The sequence below is a fragment of the Rhinolophus sinicus genome, chromosome 10 (genome assembly GCF_057876585.1).
Source record: "Rhinolophus sinicus isolate RSI-liver-muscle chromosome 10, RSI-T2T, whole genome shotgun sequence".
Lineage (NCBI taxonomy): Eukaryota > Metazoa > Chordata > Mammalia > Chiroptera > Rhinolophidae > Rhinolophus > Rhinolophus sinicus.
In genome coordinates, this window is record NC_142510.1 from 5,543,258 (window position 1) to 5,559,911 (window position 16,654).

The 16,654-nt window shown below is 45.3% G+C and overlaps 2 protein-coding genes across 4 annotated transcripts in view; one reads left to right on the top strand and one right to left on the bottom strand.

Moving 5' to 3' along the window:
- Positions 1 to 4,971, bottom strand: part of MPV17L (MPV17 mitochondrial inner membrane protein like) — a 36,339-nt gene extending 31,368 nt beyond the window's left edge. Inside the window, exons 1-2 of one of the 2 annotated variants that reach the window (XM_088801232.1) lie at positions 4,475 to 4,971; positions 1,907 to 1,977 (exon numbers count right to left, since the gene is read on the bottom strand). In XM_088801232.1, coding sequence (XP_088657358.1) covers positions 1,907 to 1,977; positions 4,475 to 4,784 — 381 coding nt within the window. In that variant the 5' untranslated portion in view covers positions 4,785 to 4,971. The remainder of the gene's footprint in view (positions 1 to 1,906; positions 1,978 to 4,474) is intronic. The other variant, XM_019710394.3, reaches the window with a different exon arrangement.
- A 6,619-nt stretch (positions 4,972 to 11,590) lies between these two features.
- The window catches only part of PDXDC1 (pyridoxal dependent decarboxylase domain containing 1), a 36,953-nt gene continuing 31,889 nt past the window's right edge, over positions 11,591 to 16,654 (top strand). Inside the window, exon 1 of one of the 2 annotated variants that reach the window (XM_074322781.2) lies at positions 11,591 to 11,780. In XM_074322781.2, coding sequence (XP_074178882.2) covers positions 11,760 to 11,780 — 21 coding nt within the window. In that variant the 5' untranslated portion in view covers positions 11,591 to 11,759. The remainder of the gene's footprint in view (positions 11,781 to 16,654) is intronic. The other variant, XM_019710381.3, reaches the window with a different exon arrangement.

Below are 16,654 nucleotides of genomic sequence, written 5' to 3' on the forward strand. Positions count from 1 at the left end.
GAGAAATAATATCTCTGAGATGCCATATTGCAGCTGGTGCAAGGAGATACATATCGTCTGTGCAAAAAAACAAACGAAAAAGCCCCCACAAAAACCAAGAAGCTCAAGTACTACTTATATGTAAACAACAAATAAACTAGGGAGATGCTTCTCACCTTCATGAAAAGAACTAGGATTGGGCAGGGGGTTAATTCCTCAGCAACAAAGAACCATTCTAGTCTCACATATCCTTCGGGCTATAAGAGCTTTTGTGACCGATTCCTTTTGGGTACTACTTCTTTTCTTCTGTGCTCTTAGTTTCATTGATCAAGCTTGAATTGAAAACCTAGTCTTAACCCAGTTTCTCCCATATCTAATATCTCTAGCTCTGAGCTCTCCTCTGGGCATCTGGAAATCTCCCCTTGAATATCCTTAAGGCATCTGGAATTCAACATTTCCCAACATTTCCCAACATGAATTCGTCTATCTTTCTTCTCAAATTGGCTCACTGTCGTCCAGGTCTTATCTCAAGTGATGAACCACCACCCATGCAGTTACCCAAGGCAGAGACCTGTGGGTCATCCTATATGTATCTTTGTCCATTTCCAATCATCCAGACCTGCCAATTCTACTCCTCAATATTTCTCAGATCATTCCTATTCCCACTGTGTCATTATTTCTTATCTGAACTTGGTGACAATAACCTCCAGACTTGGTTTCTCTTGCTGCTACTACAACTGAAGTTCAAAATCCCTGGCATGGCATTCAACACCCCAAAAAGGGAGCCTGTATGTCTTCACTAAGGGAAAAGAATCTGAAACATCTGCAAATCCCTATCTGAAGCCCCTTCCTTTCGCAATTCTGCTTGCTTGCTTTTTATAAATGTTTGACGCACCTCTCCACAGAATCTATGGTATAATGAGAAAACTTGTTCTTTTTTCCAAAATAAAGCAGAAGAAAATCACATTTGATGTCACCATGGGCCCACAATTTCTGCCCCAAGAGAATAATAACGAGAATTCTGAATACTCTTCCCCACTGAAGGAAGAAGGACCGTCCTTGAGCAGAGGAGCTCAGGGGAAGCAGATGGCTTCAATCTTCTCTATCAAGTCCAGCCATCAAGTGGGTGACACTGGTTCTGGGGCTGGGTATCTTTCAACAGAAGATTCTAGAAGCAGCGCAGGCAATACTGGGTGTGGCTTGGCACTGCTCTTGATGGGGAATTAAGTACATGTGAAGCCCTAGGTCAGCCTGTATATATTTTGCACTCCTGAAAATTCACCTTAGTGAAGAATAGAATCAAACATGCTCTAGACCATGGATGGAAAGCATCCCTGATTTTGCCAGACCTTAAGGACCCTGCTCAATAAATCTTCATTGAGTAAATTAATAAATATTTGTTGGACTGGACTGTGTACGAGTATGTTTGTATTAAGTCAACAGTGCACTAGGTGACTTACTTCAGGCCTGGACATAACCCTAGGAAATATCATCCTTCTCTGCAAGTACCTTTGTAATGTTAATAAGGTTCCCTTCACAGGGACTCAGCAGAAGGCGCACATGGAAACACTGACTCTGAAAGTGGGAATGATTCAATTGAGCCACTCAAATGCTACTATTCCTTTCTGCAGTAACCTCTTTGGCCCCGAAATTCACTAAATAAATTCTAATCACTAATAAGATTAAATATAAGAACATCAGAAATCATTGTGAATACTGGCTACAATTCAGAGACACTCATGCATAGACACTCTTAAAGTTTCTTCTCATTCATCTATCAAAACAAATGTAAGGTTTCTATGTCAAAATATTGTACCCTTGTGCCAACCGCCTGGAGCCCTAACTTAAGAATATTTTTTATTAAAATGTATGTAATGTTAAAAATGCACAGAAATATCTTGGTTGCATTTTCAAAAGTCTGTCTTACCTTATATGTATTCCAGAATTTCTGTTTCAGATCCAAAAATATGTCATCCTTTCCCTGGAGAATACTCATACCTATTTGCAAAAATACACACCAAAATAATTTTAAAAGATTCAGTAGGAAGAATACTGTATAACAGTTCATGTTCAAGTTTCCTATTTCAATATATAAAGTAACCACCACTATCACTCACTTAGTATGTCCCTTTTGACCCAACAGAATATAACCTCCATTCTAAAACTGGATAAATTTAAAAAGAAGGATAAATATGAATAGCAGGTATAAAAGTTATAGCAGAATGACTTTTTTTAAAAAAAAGAAACTGTAAGAAAATTCACAAGAACAGCAGAATGAGCATAGTGAGACTATTGGTGACTTTTCTTCTCTCCCTTCCAAACTTTCTGTAAAATGTTTAAATTTTTAAAAATTTAACTTACTTCTTTTTTAAAAAGGCTGATGGGCAGTGTGTATTCTGGCAACTACAAATTTCCCATCAAAGAAAGAGGTTTTCTAATCAGAATTGGAAAGAACACCAATTCAGCCTTCCTAAAAACATTTAGAAAACTCTAACGTTCAGCAACCTTGGAAAGAAATTTAGGGAGCAAGAACACAGCCCTCTTATTTTAGGAGGGGTGTAAAAATGAGTGCTTTAAAAATTCTCCCCCAACTGTGAGTAGAAGGAAAGAGAAATAAGATCTTTTTAGCCAATTGCAAGGGATTCTTAGAACAGGACTCATAAGAAAACCCAGCCGGAATATTGGTAATACCGCATTCCATGTACCAGCACTAAACAAGTACTAAGCACTTGGTGTGTGTTATTTCATTTGACCCTCCTAACATGTCACCCTCCTAACCACAGCCTGAGTGAGGATGGAAGTTTCGGAGGAGGAAAACAGCTTAGGGGGGTTAACAGCTGTCTGAGACCAACCCAGGTGTGCATTCCTAGCCCGACCTCTTAATCACGACTCAAGTTCCCCAAGGTGGCCCAGCACAAAGGATCATGTGATACAAGCAATTGATACAAGCAATTTCCAAGTCGGAAGTGCCTAGAACAAATATCCAACCTGCCCCTTCCCAACTTCCCCCATCATTCTAATTCGACCAGAGGGAAACGGGGCCAGAATTTTGAAAAGCAAAACAAAGAAGCAACTGGGCAGGACTGATTCCAAACCCTGTTACTGCAGCACCTTTCTGCTTTCAGGCATACTGACAACGCTCATTGAGACAACATGGCACAAATTGTCTTGTCTTGGGGCAAGTCTCTTCACCTCTTTGAGCCTTGGTTTTCTCATCTGTAATATGGGAACAATAAGAGTACTTGCTTCACTGGGCTGTTTGAGGATTTAATGGGAATCTGATTCCCAAACTCCCAGCCTCCTGCCACCAAGCCCTTCACCAGTGTATCCTCTGTAGTAACAGGCATGATGAACCAGTCTGCAAATCTGGCCAGGAAGTTCTGCCCTGAGATTAGACACAGATGTGATAAGCCAGGGGCCCCCACCTCTCAGATCCCCCATTCTCCGGACCTCAGTGTGGGTCCTGCATCAGGCAGCCCCATCCTTGTGGAGTTTGTGAAGAAAGGAACGGAATCTGGTCCCCCAAAACAAGATCCATGGGACAGTGTAAATTTCTTCAAGGCAGTGACTTGACGACCTCAACCTGGTTTGAAAGGCACCAATAGCCACTAACAAGAAGACCCTCGTGGCAGGAGGACCTGTGGTCCCCATTGTCAAGGCCAGGCCCAGGACCCTTGGATTTTCTTAGGGAATGGGTGCCCCTCCCAGCGCACTCCCTTCCAGGTTATCAAAATTGCTGACCATTGTTTTTGATATTTAAGGCCCCAACGAAGGTTCAGAAGTCAGGCCTTCAGGCCCCAGGACAGATTTTTCTAAGGAAGGGGCTCCCAGGATCCTCACAGGTATAGAGTCCTGAGGTCCCCTCACATTTGCTGTTGCTTTTGACAGGGTGTTGGGATCCCAGCAGGAAAATCTAATTACCACAGCAGGTCTAGGGTCCAGAGCGTGAATTTTCTGGGGAACCTGGCCCAACCTAAGGTTCCACCAGCTCTGCCCTGGAGTCCCAAGCCTCCTCACATATTACTATGTTGGAAAGGAGTGTGGGCCAGTAGAAGAAACACCTGTGGACCCAGACCTGGCTTTTCCCAGGACCAGGAGGCCACCACCCACAAGTAGGTCACAAAGGTTGCGGCTGCTTATGGCAACGGGCTGGGGTCTCGCCGTATTCCGGTGGACCTTTGACAGGGGCACATGGACCCCCCAGCCCTGCTTCACCTGAGTTCTGGTTTACGCCGCACGACCCCCACCTCCTGCAATCTCCAGCCGCAGACTACGCACAGCCCCAAAGTTCCAACTCCAATCCTGGCCCCTCACATCCCAGACCCACCTAATACCTGGCCTCTCCAGCCACTGCTCCTCAACTTCTCCCCCTCAGCTCCCTTAACCTCGGGTCCCCAGACTTCTCGGCCCTTGCACCTCCAGCCCCCTCCCTGGCCATGAACACCGCTCCTCCCCCCCTCCATCCCCCCAAGGCTTCTATCCCCAGTCCCCTCACCGGTGTAGAAGGCCGAAACCGCTATTGGCGCAGCGACCACCTGGTCACACAGCACCTTAGCCAGGACGGCGCGTGGCGTGCGGCCCGGCAGCGCGCGCTCCAGCAGGCGCTGCCACACGTAGTTGAAGTTGGCGTGGAAGGCCACCACCACGGTGCCCACCTGCCGGGTCTGCCGCCAGTCGGCCGGGCCGCCCCGCAGGCGCTGCTGCAGCGCGTCGCCCGAGGAGAAGAGCGCCGCGTAGAGCAGCACGTTCGTGGGCCATGGGTAGCGCCTGGCCGCGCGCGCCAGCGCCCGCCACCAGCCCGCCATGCCGATTCGTGGGAGGCTGCCTGAGACGGCCACGGGCTCCCGGGACCGCGCCTGCCGCGGCCCCCGCACTCCCGGAGCCTCCTCCTGTCACCTGCACCTGCCTCCTGCAGACGCTCCAGAACGATTGGGCGCCCTGCGCACACCCAGTCTGCGCGGTCCAATCCCGTGGCCGCTAGCCATTGTGCGGGCCGAGCATTTGAAAGGTGGCTGGTCCGTCCCCAGAATACATGATCCATTTACAAGAAATGTCCGGAATAGAAAAAGCCATGGAGACAGAAAATGGACTAGTGGTTGTTAGGGGCTGGGCCATTCCAAGTGACTGCTAATTGGGTATGGGGTTCTTTTGGGGGGGGGCGAAGAAAATGTTCTGTAATTAATGGTGATGGTTGCACAGGAAACCATTAAATACACTTTAAAATGATTACTTTTATGGTATGTGGAGTACAACTCCCCCCCCCCACCAAAAAAAAAATTAAAAAGGTGGGGGAGAAGAACGGATACCAAAACTCAGGTACCAGGATGGCAATGTATTTTAAATGCTTACATGCAAGGAATTCACACTTGCAACACACACAATGCACTGACTGTTAACTTTGAAGGCAAATTCAAAATTTTAAATTTGAGGCCTTTCATGAATGTGAAGTGGGGCTCAATGGGTCTACAGCCTTGTCCCCTTCCGAGTCTGTGACTCAATGAATACTGCCTCCCAATACACAGAGGGTGCCCCCCAAAAATGTATACACATTTTAAGAAAGGAAAAACCTGTATCAAAATTGCAATACTCAATATATACTGATAACAAAAGATGACTACAAGTCACGTGCATCCATTTTTTGGGCACTACACTATATGCTGAGCTCCCAGGCACTGTCCCAGAAGCAGGTCACTGGAGTCCCAAACAGCAGATATAATCTGTGACCTCGTGGAGTGCCTCCTTGCTTCTTTTCCTTCCTTCACTGTAACTTCCAATCCCATTCTCATTCTCTATTTGTTTACCTTATTTTACTTAATTTTTTTAATTTTCAACTTTTCATTTTGAAATAACTCCAGACTTAGAAAAAAAAAAGCTGCAAAAATTGTACAGAGTTCCCATATACTCTTCATCCAAGCTTCCTCAAATATTGACATCTTACATAACCACTGTGGGGGAGGAAGAAAGGTTCCCCTATCCTCAAGGTTCTTCCCGCTGGCCTCATCATCAAATAGACATGAGACAGATTAGCAAGAGAAAATAACCAAACTTAATACATACGTATGCATGGGAACCCTGCATTCAGGAGAGAGTCTGAGACCCCACGTGCATGAGGGGTTCAGACGGAAACAGAAAATGGCTGTATAAGACATCCCGAGCTAAGGGTGAGGTGAGGAGCCTTGGGGCTTCGGAACGTCATTGCAGGGAGAGCACATGTTCTGTAATTAGTAGTTTGCCCTGCCATACAGGTAGGTCAAAGGAGGTTATTATATTTGATAATCTCTCATTATGGGCTGGGCCCCTAATTCAAGTTCTTTGAGATAATTAAGGGAGGGGCAGAAGTTTCTCTTGAACCTACCTGCAGCAAAAGTTGCCTTTAGATGAAAACAATCCGCATACCTCAGAAGTACATCTGGGGTGACTCGTTCTGAACCCTCACAGTGCCTGAGTTCCCATATACTCTTCACCCAAGCTTCCCCAAATATTGACATCTTACACAACCATAGCACAATTATCAAAACAAGGAAATAAGCACTGCTGTAATACTATTATCTAACCTACATACCTTATTCAAATGCTTGCCAATTGTCCCATTAAAGTCCTTTTTTTAATTTTGCATCCAATCCCAGATCACTTTTCGCTGCACTGAACTGTCACATCTCACCTTAATCTCCAATGTGATTAAGGTGATTATTTTGTAGGCTGTTCCTCCATTTGTCAACTCTATTGTTAGGAGCTGAACTGTGTCCTCCCCAAAATTCATATGTTGAAGCCCTAACCCCTAGGACCTCAGAATGTGACTGTATTTGGAGACAGGGCCTTTAAAGAGGTGACTGAGTTAAAAACGAAGCCCTCGGGGTTGGCCCTAACCCAATTTGACTGATGTCTTTTTATAAGAGGAAATTTGGACACACAATGACCCCTGAACAGAGCATGCCCATGGAAAAGATCATGTGAGGAGACAGTGAGAAAGGCGGTTCTCTGCACGCCAAGGAGAGAGGCCTCAGAAGAAACCAACCAGCTGACACCTTGACCTTGGACTTCTAGCCTCCAGAAATGTGAGAAAATGAATGTTTTTTAATCCACCTAGTCTGTGGTATTCCGTTCTGGCAGCCCTAGAGACTAATACACACATTCTCTTCAGCTCTTGGGACTCTACCAATTTCTGTGTTCTTTGACCCTATTTCCATCCCTCCTCTCTTCTTGTCCTTAGTACTGGCTCCAAGCAAATCTTTCTGTCAGACTTTTCCCAGCTAGGCAGGCTCCTAGCTCATCAAAACATCGTTCTTTGTTTATTACTTATATCCCCCTTGTATTATTTTCCTACTGCTGCTGTAACAAATTACCATAAACTTAGTGGCTTAAAACAACACGAATAAAAAGAATGTTTAAAAAAAAACACCACAAATTTACTGTCTTAGAGTTTTGGAGGTCAGAAGGTTCCAACTGCATGCCCCAGGACCTGGTCCTTTTCTGGCTAGCATGTGGCTCAATAAATGCTTTCTATCAGAAACACTTCTGGACATGAAAGTTTTTATTTAACACTGTATATTTGTCTCTCCTTAAAAGCAATAAAAAGGGCCAGCCCGGTGGCTCAGGCGGTTAGAGCTCCATGCTCCTAACTCCGAAAGCTGCCGGTTCGATTCCCACATGGGCCAGTGGGCTCTCAACCACAAGGTTGCCAGTTCGATTCCTCGACTCCCACAAGGGATGGTGGGCTCTGTCCTCTGCAACTAAGATTGAACACGGCACCTTGAGCTGAGCTGCCGCTGAGCTCCCGGATGGCTCAGTTGGTTGGAGCGCGTCCTCTCAACCACAGGTTGCTGGGTTCGACTCCTGCAAGGGATGGTGGGCTGCGCCCCCTGCAACTAGCAATGGCAACTGGACCTGGAGCTGAGCTGCGCCCTCCACAATTAAGACTGAAAGGACAACAAGTTGAAGCTGAACGGCACCCTCCACAACTAAGATTGAAAGGACAACAACTTGACTTGGAAAAAAGTCCTGGAAGTACACACTGTTCCCCAATAAAGTCCTGTTCCCCTTCCCCAATAATAAAAAAAAAATCTTAAAAAAAAGCAAACACCGAAGAACACACATAGCCTTCAAACAAGAAAAGATGCTCTAAGATAAATGAATTCATTACACTGATGCTTCATCGTATGTGCAAACTGTGACTCAGAGACCTCCAGCAATAACGAGGGAACACATTCCTGTGACATTAATACCCCTGAACAGCGGGCGATAACTGGAGAACAGAATGCTGCTAAAATGTAAAAGAGAAGTTTTGTTAGGAACTCTTCCAGCAGGGTATAACTACTGATGGGGGCACTGTGCTTCAATTTACAATGAAGGATCACATTAAAAATACATTAAGATGATTACAATGAAGCTATTATTATTGCATTTTATTTAAATGAATCGGGGCTTAATAAGATCCACCACGTGGGCCACAGTGTCTAAAACCTAACTCCTCTTGCTAATCCTGACATTTCTACTGACAAACAAAAGGTTGCTATGCTTAAAAGCTCCTAGACCAACAGATGTGTTTTCCAATGAGTTGATGAAGCAATCACCTAAGGCCAACACCTCAAAAAAGGTCACTGCAGTTCCTGAACCCTCTTCAATATCACCTCTGAGACATGGGTTGTATCTGTGGGTGCGGGCACAGAGCAGGAAATAGAAGCAACTGTCTTCTTCCTTGTCACTTGAAATGAGGCTTGAGGGAGGCTGGCAAGAAAACCTTATCTAATCCTCCCTTTTTCATGATTTCCTCACCCACTCACCCCTTCATTCCAGTGCCCTTCATTCTTAATTTCTCCAGCAGCCACCTGATGAAAGAGCTTTGAGGCTGGCTGCACCCAGTGAGCACAAAAAGTCTTACTGGGTATAGCCACAGTTAGAGTGGCTACAGATCAATAAAAACAGTTCAGCTTTATGCAAATTCTTTAAAAAATTATTTTTTATTTGGATGGGTGTGGGTGGGCAAGGTTGAAATGATAGAGAATGGAGGCACCACCACTGTTTACTCTCTATCTGAATATGCACACGGAATGAAAAAAAGGGGGGGGTCTAGCTGGGGAAGAGGTCAGAGGGGAGGTTAGAAGGAAGAGGATATACGCCTGCTTCCCACCAGAGCCATCATTTCTTCTGTTCGTAGAAACACGATTAAGCAATTCTGTCAGGAAATCATTGCATATCAGCTCTGATGTGGGAAAACCATGCCTAAGAAGTCTGTCTCTATGACCTAGGCAGCTCTTAAATCTTTGACATTGACACAAATTGATGTGGAAAGTGGATCAATATGATCATTTTCAGACCATTTTAATGTTGGCTGGAGCTGAAACAAAACGGTGAGGCTAACATTTTATCCATTCTTTGTTCTTGTTTCGAAGTTTGGAACTTTCCCATCCTTCTATCCTGCCCACAATAGAGTATTAAAACATGGCAGCAGATTTCTTAACAGGGATGGTAGACATTATAGAATCCACTTACAATGTGGTATTTTGAAATTGTACTACTTGTAAAAAATATTTGAAATAGTGTTTCTCTGACTCAGGAACTCTGTTTTCACTAGCTTTACGTAACTATTCTTCCCACAATTGGTATGGGATAATAGGGTAGTCAGTTGAATTTATTTCATTAATTTTCCATTGTTAAGCTTTGGGAAAAGAAATGCCTCTGTAAATTTTCCTTAAATACAGAAAGAAGATATAAAATCTGAAATTATGAAAAACCCAGCATTAGAGGTAGCTTTAAAGATAGTGCATATTCAAATATGCAAATGTTAAGAATATTTCCACATAAAAAGCGAATAAATTACAGAGTTTTTTTCCCTCCAATTATGTTTCTTTGAACCTCTGAAACCTTAATTACTTTAGAAAATGTATGACTCTATCAATATGTGGAAGAAATAACTAATTAGTGGAGTAATGGTGTATTGATAATTTTAGTACTCTATTAGTCTGATCCAATCAGGAGAGAGAAAAATCACACTATTTGGAACAGGGAAAGTTTTAATACGGTCCATAATTCTTATCATGCTAAGTAGTTATGTTCTATAAAGTCGCTACGGACACTTCATTAACAAATACTGAACCATTACTCTTAGGGGAAATTCAGGGTTAGGTTCCTGTGAGCCTCTGGTCCCACCATTTTCATCAACTGATCAATCAATACCTAAGCTCACTTTGTGTTTCTCTTGATTGTGTAACCACAGAGCCAGCTCAAAATGGTCCTATCCTGTATGACGAGGTACTGAGTCGTTTTTGAGGGACAGCAGGACTGGGGGGGGGGGGGTGTCACGCCGCTGAAGCATGCGCAGAGAGAACTTGGGCCTCCAGCTGCGCGCAGAACCAGTCTCGCCCCTCACCCTCCACAGAACCAAAGGACCGGGACAGAACGGAAAGTTGAACAAAGGAACCCTTTCATAAGCCACTGGTCCATTGTCCGGGAAGATCCAGTGTTGATGCCCCTTTACTCTAAATGGCCAAGTTCTAAGGTCCGAAATGAAAACTCGTTCCCACCAGCATTTCCGCACACGTGTTCCCCCTAACCCCTTAAAAGCCCTTTACCTAGTCCAGGGAGCAAGAAGGATCACTAGGTCTCCCATCTTTTTGACGCCTTCTCCATCAATAAACCTCTCCTTACTCCAAACGCTGCCATTTTGCGTTTTGGCCTTTCCACGTGTAGGGCACTGGAACTTTGAGTCGGTAACAGGACACTTGCATGTATATTGTTGATACGTTAACATTGCCCTCTCGGCCAACATTATAACTCGTGCCTGCACAAAGTCACATCCCAAGGCACATCCCAACCGTTTTTGCACTTAGGAAGCTAGACCGCACTTCAGAACGATGTTTCAGGGCCATTTTAAACGGCGGAATCAATAACAAAAAAGCACAAAAATGTGGGACACGGGGGCACTAAAGAGACTGTGAGAAAGACTTGTTTACAGCACGAAAGCTGAAACAAAAGGGCAGAGTGTTGCCTTGGGTACAGACGCTGCAGTCAGGGTGCTTGGGTCTGGCTCCTACCTAGATGGGCACTGCGAAATGGACACAATGACCTATATATACATCATAGCGCTGCTGTACTGCGAAAAGGAAGAGCAGCAGGTTATCTATTACCATAATTATCACCTGACAAGTCATAATTGAGGCTTGACATGAAGAAGGAGGCTGGGCCAGCTGTCTCCAAGCCGTCTCCGTCTAGAATTCTGCGACAAGGTCTGAGGAAAAACACCTCAGCTAACACCTAGGACGCGGCGGCTCCTGCGCAGGCGCAGGGATGCTCGCTCGCCCCGCCCTTCGGTGCTGAATGGCCTGTTCCATTCCCGAGGGATGTTGACTGGGGAGAATTTGGAAGACTCGGCCCGGAAGCACAGGTGCGTTACTAGTAGTTCCAGGCTTTTGCTGCACGAATGTTAGCTTGTGTTTGTTATATATTTACTCTGACGCCTGCGGCATCTTTCTGAGAAGCGTTTGGAACGGCTCCACCGCCCATGCTCCCCCTCTCACCTGGGAACCTTAGGGCTGGCCAGCGGGACGGCCAGGTACGGAAGCCCAGAGGTCCCCACCCACCGACAGGGGCCCCGCCCCTTCGCGCCCCGCCTTCCTGACAACCGCATATTCTCCAACCCGCAGTACTGCCAGGCGGCTCCTCCTCGTCTCCGCCCCGCCGGCCGCCGGCGCGGGGGACGTCAGCGCTGCCAGCGTGGAAACGGCGGCCCGGCACGGGAGGCGGAAGTAGCGCCCGGGACCGCTGGACCTCCATCGGGCTCCGCCATGGACGCGTCCCTCGAGAAGGTCCGTACCGGGGGTGGGTCCCCGCCTCTGGGGCGACTGTGTCTCTGTCGCGAACTGCCATTGTGACTGAGGAGGGGGTCGGGGGCTAACGGGCCCAGCCTGAGGAGGCCTGGCCGCGAGGGCGTCCGGCCCGGCGCTCGCAGCTGGGGCCTGGTGATGTCACGGGGCCGGGAATCTCTCGGGACCCCGTGGACCGAGGGAGTCTGGGCGGGCTTCTGCCCCAGAGGCCGCGGGAGCCTTGGAGCCCAGTGCGGGGACCATGGGGCCGACCTTGGGGCCTGCTTGAGCTCGGCTCGCCCATTGGAATGACCGAGCTAACAACTCGCAACCCCAGAAGCGCCTAGAAAGAAGCCCCAGTTGTTTCGGAGCTACCTGCAAACCTGTAGGTTTCCTGTGGTTTGTTTCCACGTTAGGGAGGAAAAACAGTAAAGCAGTGGTTTTCCAACTCATTTTGCCTAGGAGTCACCTGGGGGCCCTTAGTAAAAATTCAGATGTTCAGCCCTTGGGTCCCAACCACTGGGGGGCGGGACCGGGATCTGCGTGTTTAACAAGTTCTCCACGTGATTTCTGATGCTGTTTGTGAACACCGGTGGAAACCCTAGGTCAAGAAAGGAGTGGGTCGTCTGCAGATTGTGAATTTCGTTTGGGGGGAATTGCTGCTGCTCCACAACTTTCTGGTAGCAGCGCTTTCCTCTGGTTTCCCCTTGGCGGAACTGCAGCGTTGATGTACCTGGCTGACTGCTCTGGCGTGTGAAATGGATTCTGATTGTCCCGGATTTACGGCTTGTAAATGAGAACCAGTGCTTGGATCTCTTGATGGATAGCCACCTTCAGAACCTGACGTCCTGCCCTTCTCTCAAAGTCTTTCTCCCTGTCAGGCTTGGGAGCCTGCTTGTCCAGACCCACGTTTTCATACATGTAGAATTCAAGAGCAACGCTAGTGTTTTAGGACAGCTTGATGTTAACTTCGAACTGGCAGAAATAACATAATTTTGTCATTTGTCAAGGCAGCAGCTGTTGTAGGTTTGCTCACTTGTCGCTGGAGAGGTGAAGGGAGTAATTGTACAAGTTCAGCCAAATGTCTTCATGTGCACATAAATTGGGAGAATGCAATCAAGCAAAGAAAAAGTAGTGTTTTCCTTCCACTGTCAAGTGAATGTTACATGTTTTTTCTGGCTAGGAATAAAGTCTTCCCAGGCTTTTGATGAGCACATTGTCTACCTTTGGATAATTTGAGTTTCAGTGTAGATCAGTGATTCAACCACGGGGCAGTTTTGTTCTCCAGAGGATATTGGGCGATGTCTGGAGACATTTTTGATGGTTGAAACTAGGGGGGTAGGGAGGGGCCACTGGTACCTAGTGGGTGGAGCCCAGGGATGCTGATAAACATCCTGCATTGCACAGGGCAGCCCCCATACCAGACAATTATCTGCTCAAAATGTCAGTCAGTACTGCTGAGGCTGCAAGTGACCTGGTCTACCTCTTATATGTAATACCAATAGTTGAATTAAAAATGTCCCTTCATTGTTTCCTTTCCAATTTCATAAGAAGATGGGATGGGCTTTTATCATTTCATCTAGAAACCTAAAGAACTGGGGTGATCTTTCCTCCAAGAATAGTTCTTTATAAGCCAGTCTGCAAAACAGAGTGGGTTGGAATGCTGCTTTAAATACTACTTTTCTGACATTTGATTAGTAGATTACCTGATTGCTCCCTAAATATTAATTGATGATAAAGGATCTTAAACTTTCCAAATGAAGATCTGAAGAAGTAGTGACACTCCAACGTGCTTAAGGCTGGAGCATTCACAAAAATTGCAGTGATCTTCTAGGAATTCAGAATGTGTGGGTTGGAAGTTTCTTAGGCCAGTGTGGAAATTCTGAATGTAAGTTTTTCAAAAGTAGGTTATATCTTATTTTTACATTTCTTGAAGCAATAGAGGGTCTTACGTATAGTGAACAATTTCTCTTGGTGCTAAGTGGGCAGAAAAGAAAAAGCATTGTTATAACATGAATATTGAGGATTTTATGTTCTGAAAACTAGTTTAAATTTATGTTAAACATTGAATTGTGCCCATTAGTCCTGTTTCTTTGAGGACTAGACTATTCTGGGCTAAACTCTACACTGCTAATATAAATTTGAGAGCTATTTGTGCAGTTCTAAATGATCCCATTTAAACGAATCCTTGCATAATTTATATTGGCCACAGAAGCCACGATGTTATTTGATACTCATCCTTAAAAATTTCAAGTAATCTCTCTCACTCTAAAATGTAGCTACCATCATTTAGTAGACTCACTCAGTACATTTCCTCTGGTCCAAATATAATTCCATATTCTTGCTTTTTCTTTAGGTAATACGTAGACGTGCAGACCTGCAATGACAGAGCCATTTCCTTGCAATAGTATCAGTTTTCTTCTTGTGTCTGAAATTAGTGATGTCTCAAGAAACCAGATAGGTTAACTGAAGGGGCCAGGAATTCAAACTGGAAGAGGAGAAGCCTCAGCCCCCCAATACTGTGTGCCCTACTTGTAAGGAACAAGGCCCTATAGGACAGTCTCACAGTGCTTCATTATGTTAATAGCCAAGTTACAAAATGCCACAGGAAGTAATTACTCTGACGCTGAAGTCTCCAGATGAAGCAGTTGTTCCCTGGGGGCGGGGGCAGTCTCTTCTGGTTGAGAACCACTGACTTGGAGATCCTAGAGCGGCACTGTCCGGGGAGGTAGCCACATTTGGCTTTAGAAATTTAATTAAGGTAATCAGAATTAAATACAATTTAAAATAAACTTCCTCAGGCACACTGGCCACATTTCAGGTCCTCAACTGTCACGATGTGCTCTGCGACAGGGTGGCTACTGCACAGGGCAGATACAGAACATTTTCATCACCACAGAAAGCACCATAGAATGGGGCCAGTTTATCTGTTGTATATCGAAGCCTTGTCTCTAAAAGAGACAAATGTCACCCTGTTTCTGACCTAAATAATTACAGTCCAGCTCATTTTTATTTCTTGTACTCATCCTGAGCTATATTCCCCACCCCACCCCACCCTTTGGACCTGATTTGGGAAAGGTCTTTAGCACCTTACTATTTATAAGGAGCAGTAGTCGCATGAATGGAACATTCCTGATCATTACTCAGAAGGACTACCAGAATTTCGATTCCGGATTTTTACTTTAAATGCTCACAAAAAGAACCCCTAGTAGCCAAGTTTGAAATGACCAGTTTCTGTGGCGTGCTTTTATAGATTCCACTCTTGCCTAGAATAAACGGACTTCTGTGAGGAGATGATAGCCCGTAATTTCTGTGTTTATTCGAATCTGATCCTATATCATTACAGTGTAAGGGGTTTGCATACAGGTGCATGGCGGCTAACGTGGTAAATGATTATCAAATGCTGGGTGTCAGAGAAAACATGGTAGGTACAAAGTTCCCTGGTACCCCTTTGCAGTGAATGCCAGATCTGCTTTCCGTCACTTTAGTCTAGACACCCGCACCCCCCCCTTTTTTTAAACTTAGATTTTGCTCAAAGTGATGTCTATGAATTCGGGGTTTTAGGTATTATTTTTTCCCTGTTCACGTGAAAGTAAATGTATAATTTTTGTTGTCACACTGTGAAGAACTGGTTTAACTGAAGAGAATGTATACAAGAGCCTGATTAAACACGCCTAAAAGCTGAGAAACTTTTAAGTGATTGTAGGACAGGAGTTCCCAAATCCTATGCTGTAAGATTATTTTTCTGCTACAGTTTCCACTTTCAAAAGGTTGCTATGAACAACATCTTAGTGAATAGACTTTATTTATTAACAAGTGATTGTTGATCGCATTGTTAATGACTGCCAACATCCATTACATTGGAGTGCGTGTGTTTTTAAAATTTTGTTTTATTTACTGTTTGATGGGAGATATTTGTATACTTGGTACTAAAATCCAAAAGGAGCAAAAGGCTGTAAACTGAAAACAGTGTCCATCTGACCCTGTGCCCATCCTCAAGGCAGTCGCTATTACCATCTTGTGTGAGCTTCTAGAGTTTGTGGAAGCATTTGCAGATTTATGAGTGTATGAGCTTCCTGAGGCTGCTGTAACAACCTAGCACAAACCAGATGGCTTAGCACAACCAAAGTGTATACGGTCACAGTTCTGAAGGCCAGGAGTTTGAAATCTGTATCACTGGGCTGAAATCAAGGTGTTGGCAGGGTGGCTGCGCTCCCTCCGAGGCTCTAGGGAGAGTCTCTTCCTTGTTCCAGCTTATCTTGCCTGCTAGCTAGCATGCCTTCCTTTGTTTGTGGCCCCATCACACGAGTCCCAAGGCAGGAACTTCAAATCTCCCTCTTCTCTCTCTCTCTCTCTCTTTCTCTCTCTCTCTCTCTGGTTTAGTCTCCCTCTGCTTTTTGCTTCTGTGGATACATGTGATTGTGTTTAGGGCTCACCTGGACAATTCAGGGTGATCGTGCTGTCTGCAGATCCTTAACCTAATCACACCTGCAAGGACTTTGCCCTCTAAGGTAATATTCACAAGTTCCGGGGATTAGGATGCGAATATCTTTTTGGGGGGCCATTTCCCGGCCTCCTACAGCAGTAAAACAAATAGCATACTGTACATGCTTTTCTGGACCTTGCCTCTAATAGTGAAAACCTGGAATAACCTTAGGGTCCATTGATGCAAGACTGGCTAAACGATGGGACATTCACAGAATGGAATAAGGTGTCACCACTAAGAAGGATGAAGTGGACATAACTGATGTCAAACCATAGTTGCTGTAAAGTAGGAAAAAAGCAAGTTGCAGAGGTGCATATGAGTAAAGTGAAAATTTGGAAAGATATACGTATCCGTATGCCAAACTTAAAAGTGACTTCTTCCCCGGGGAGTG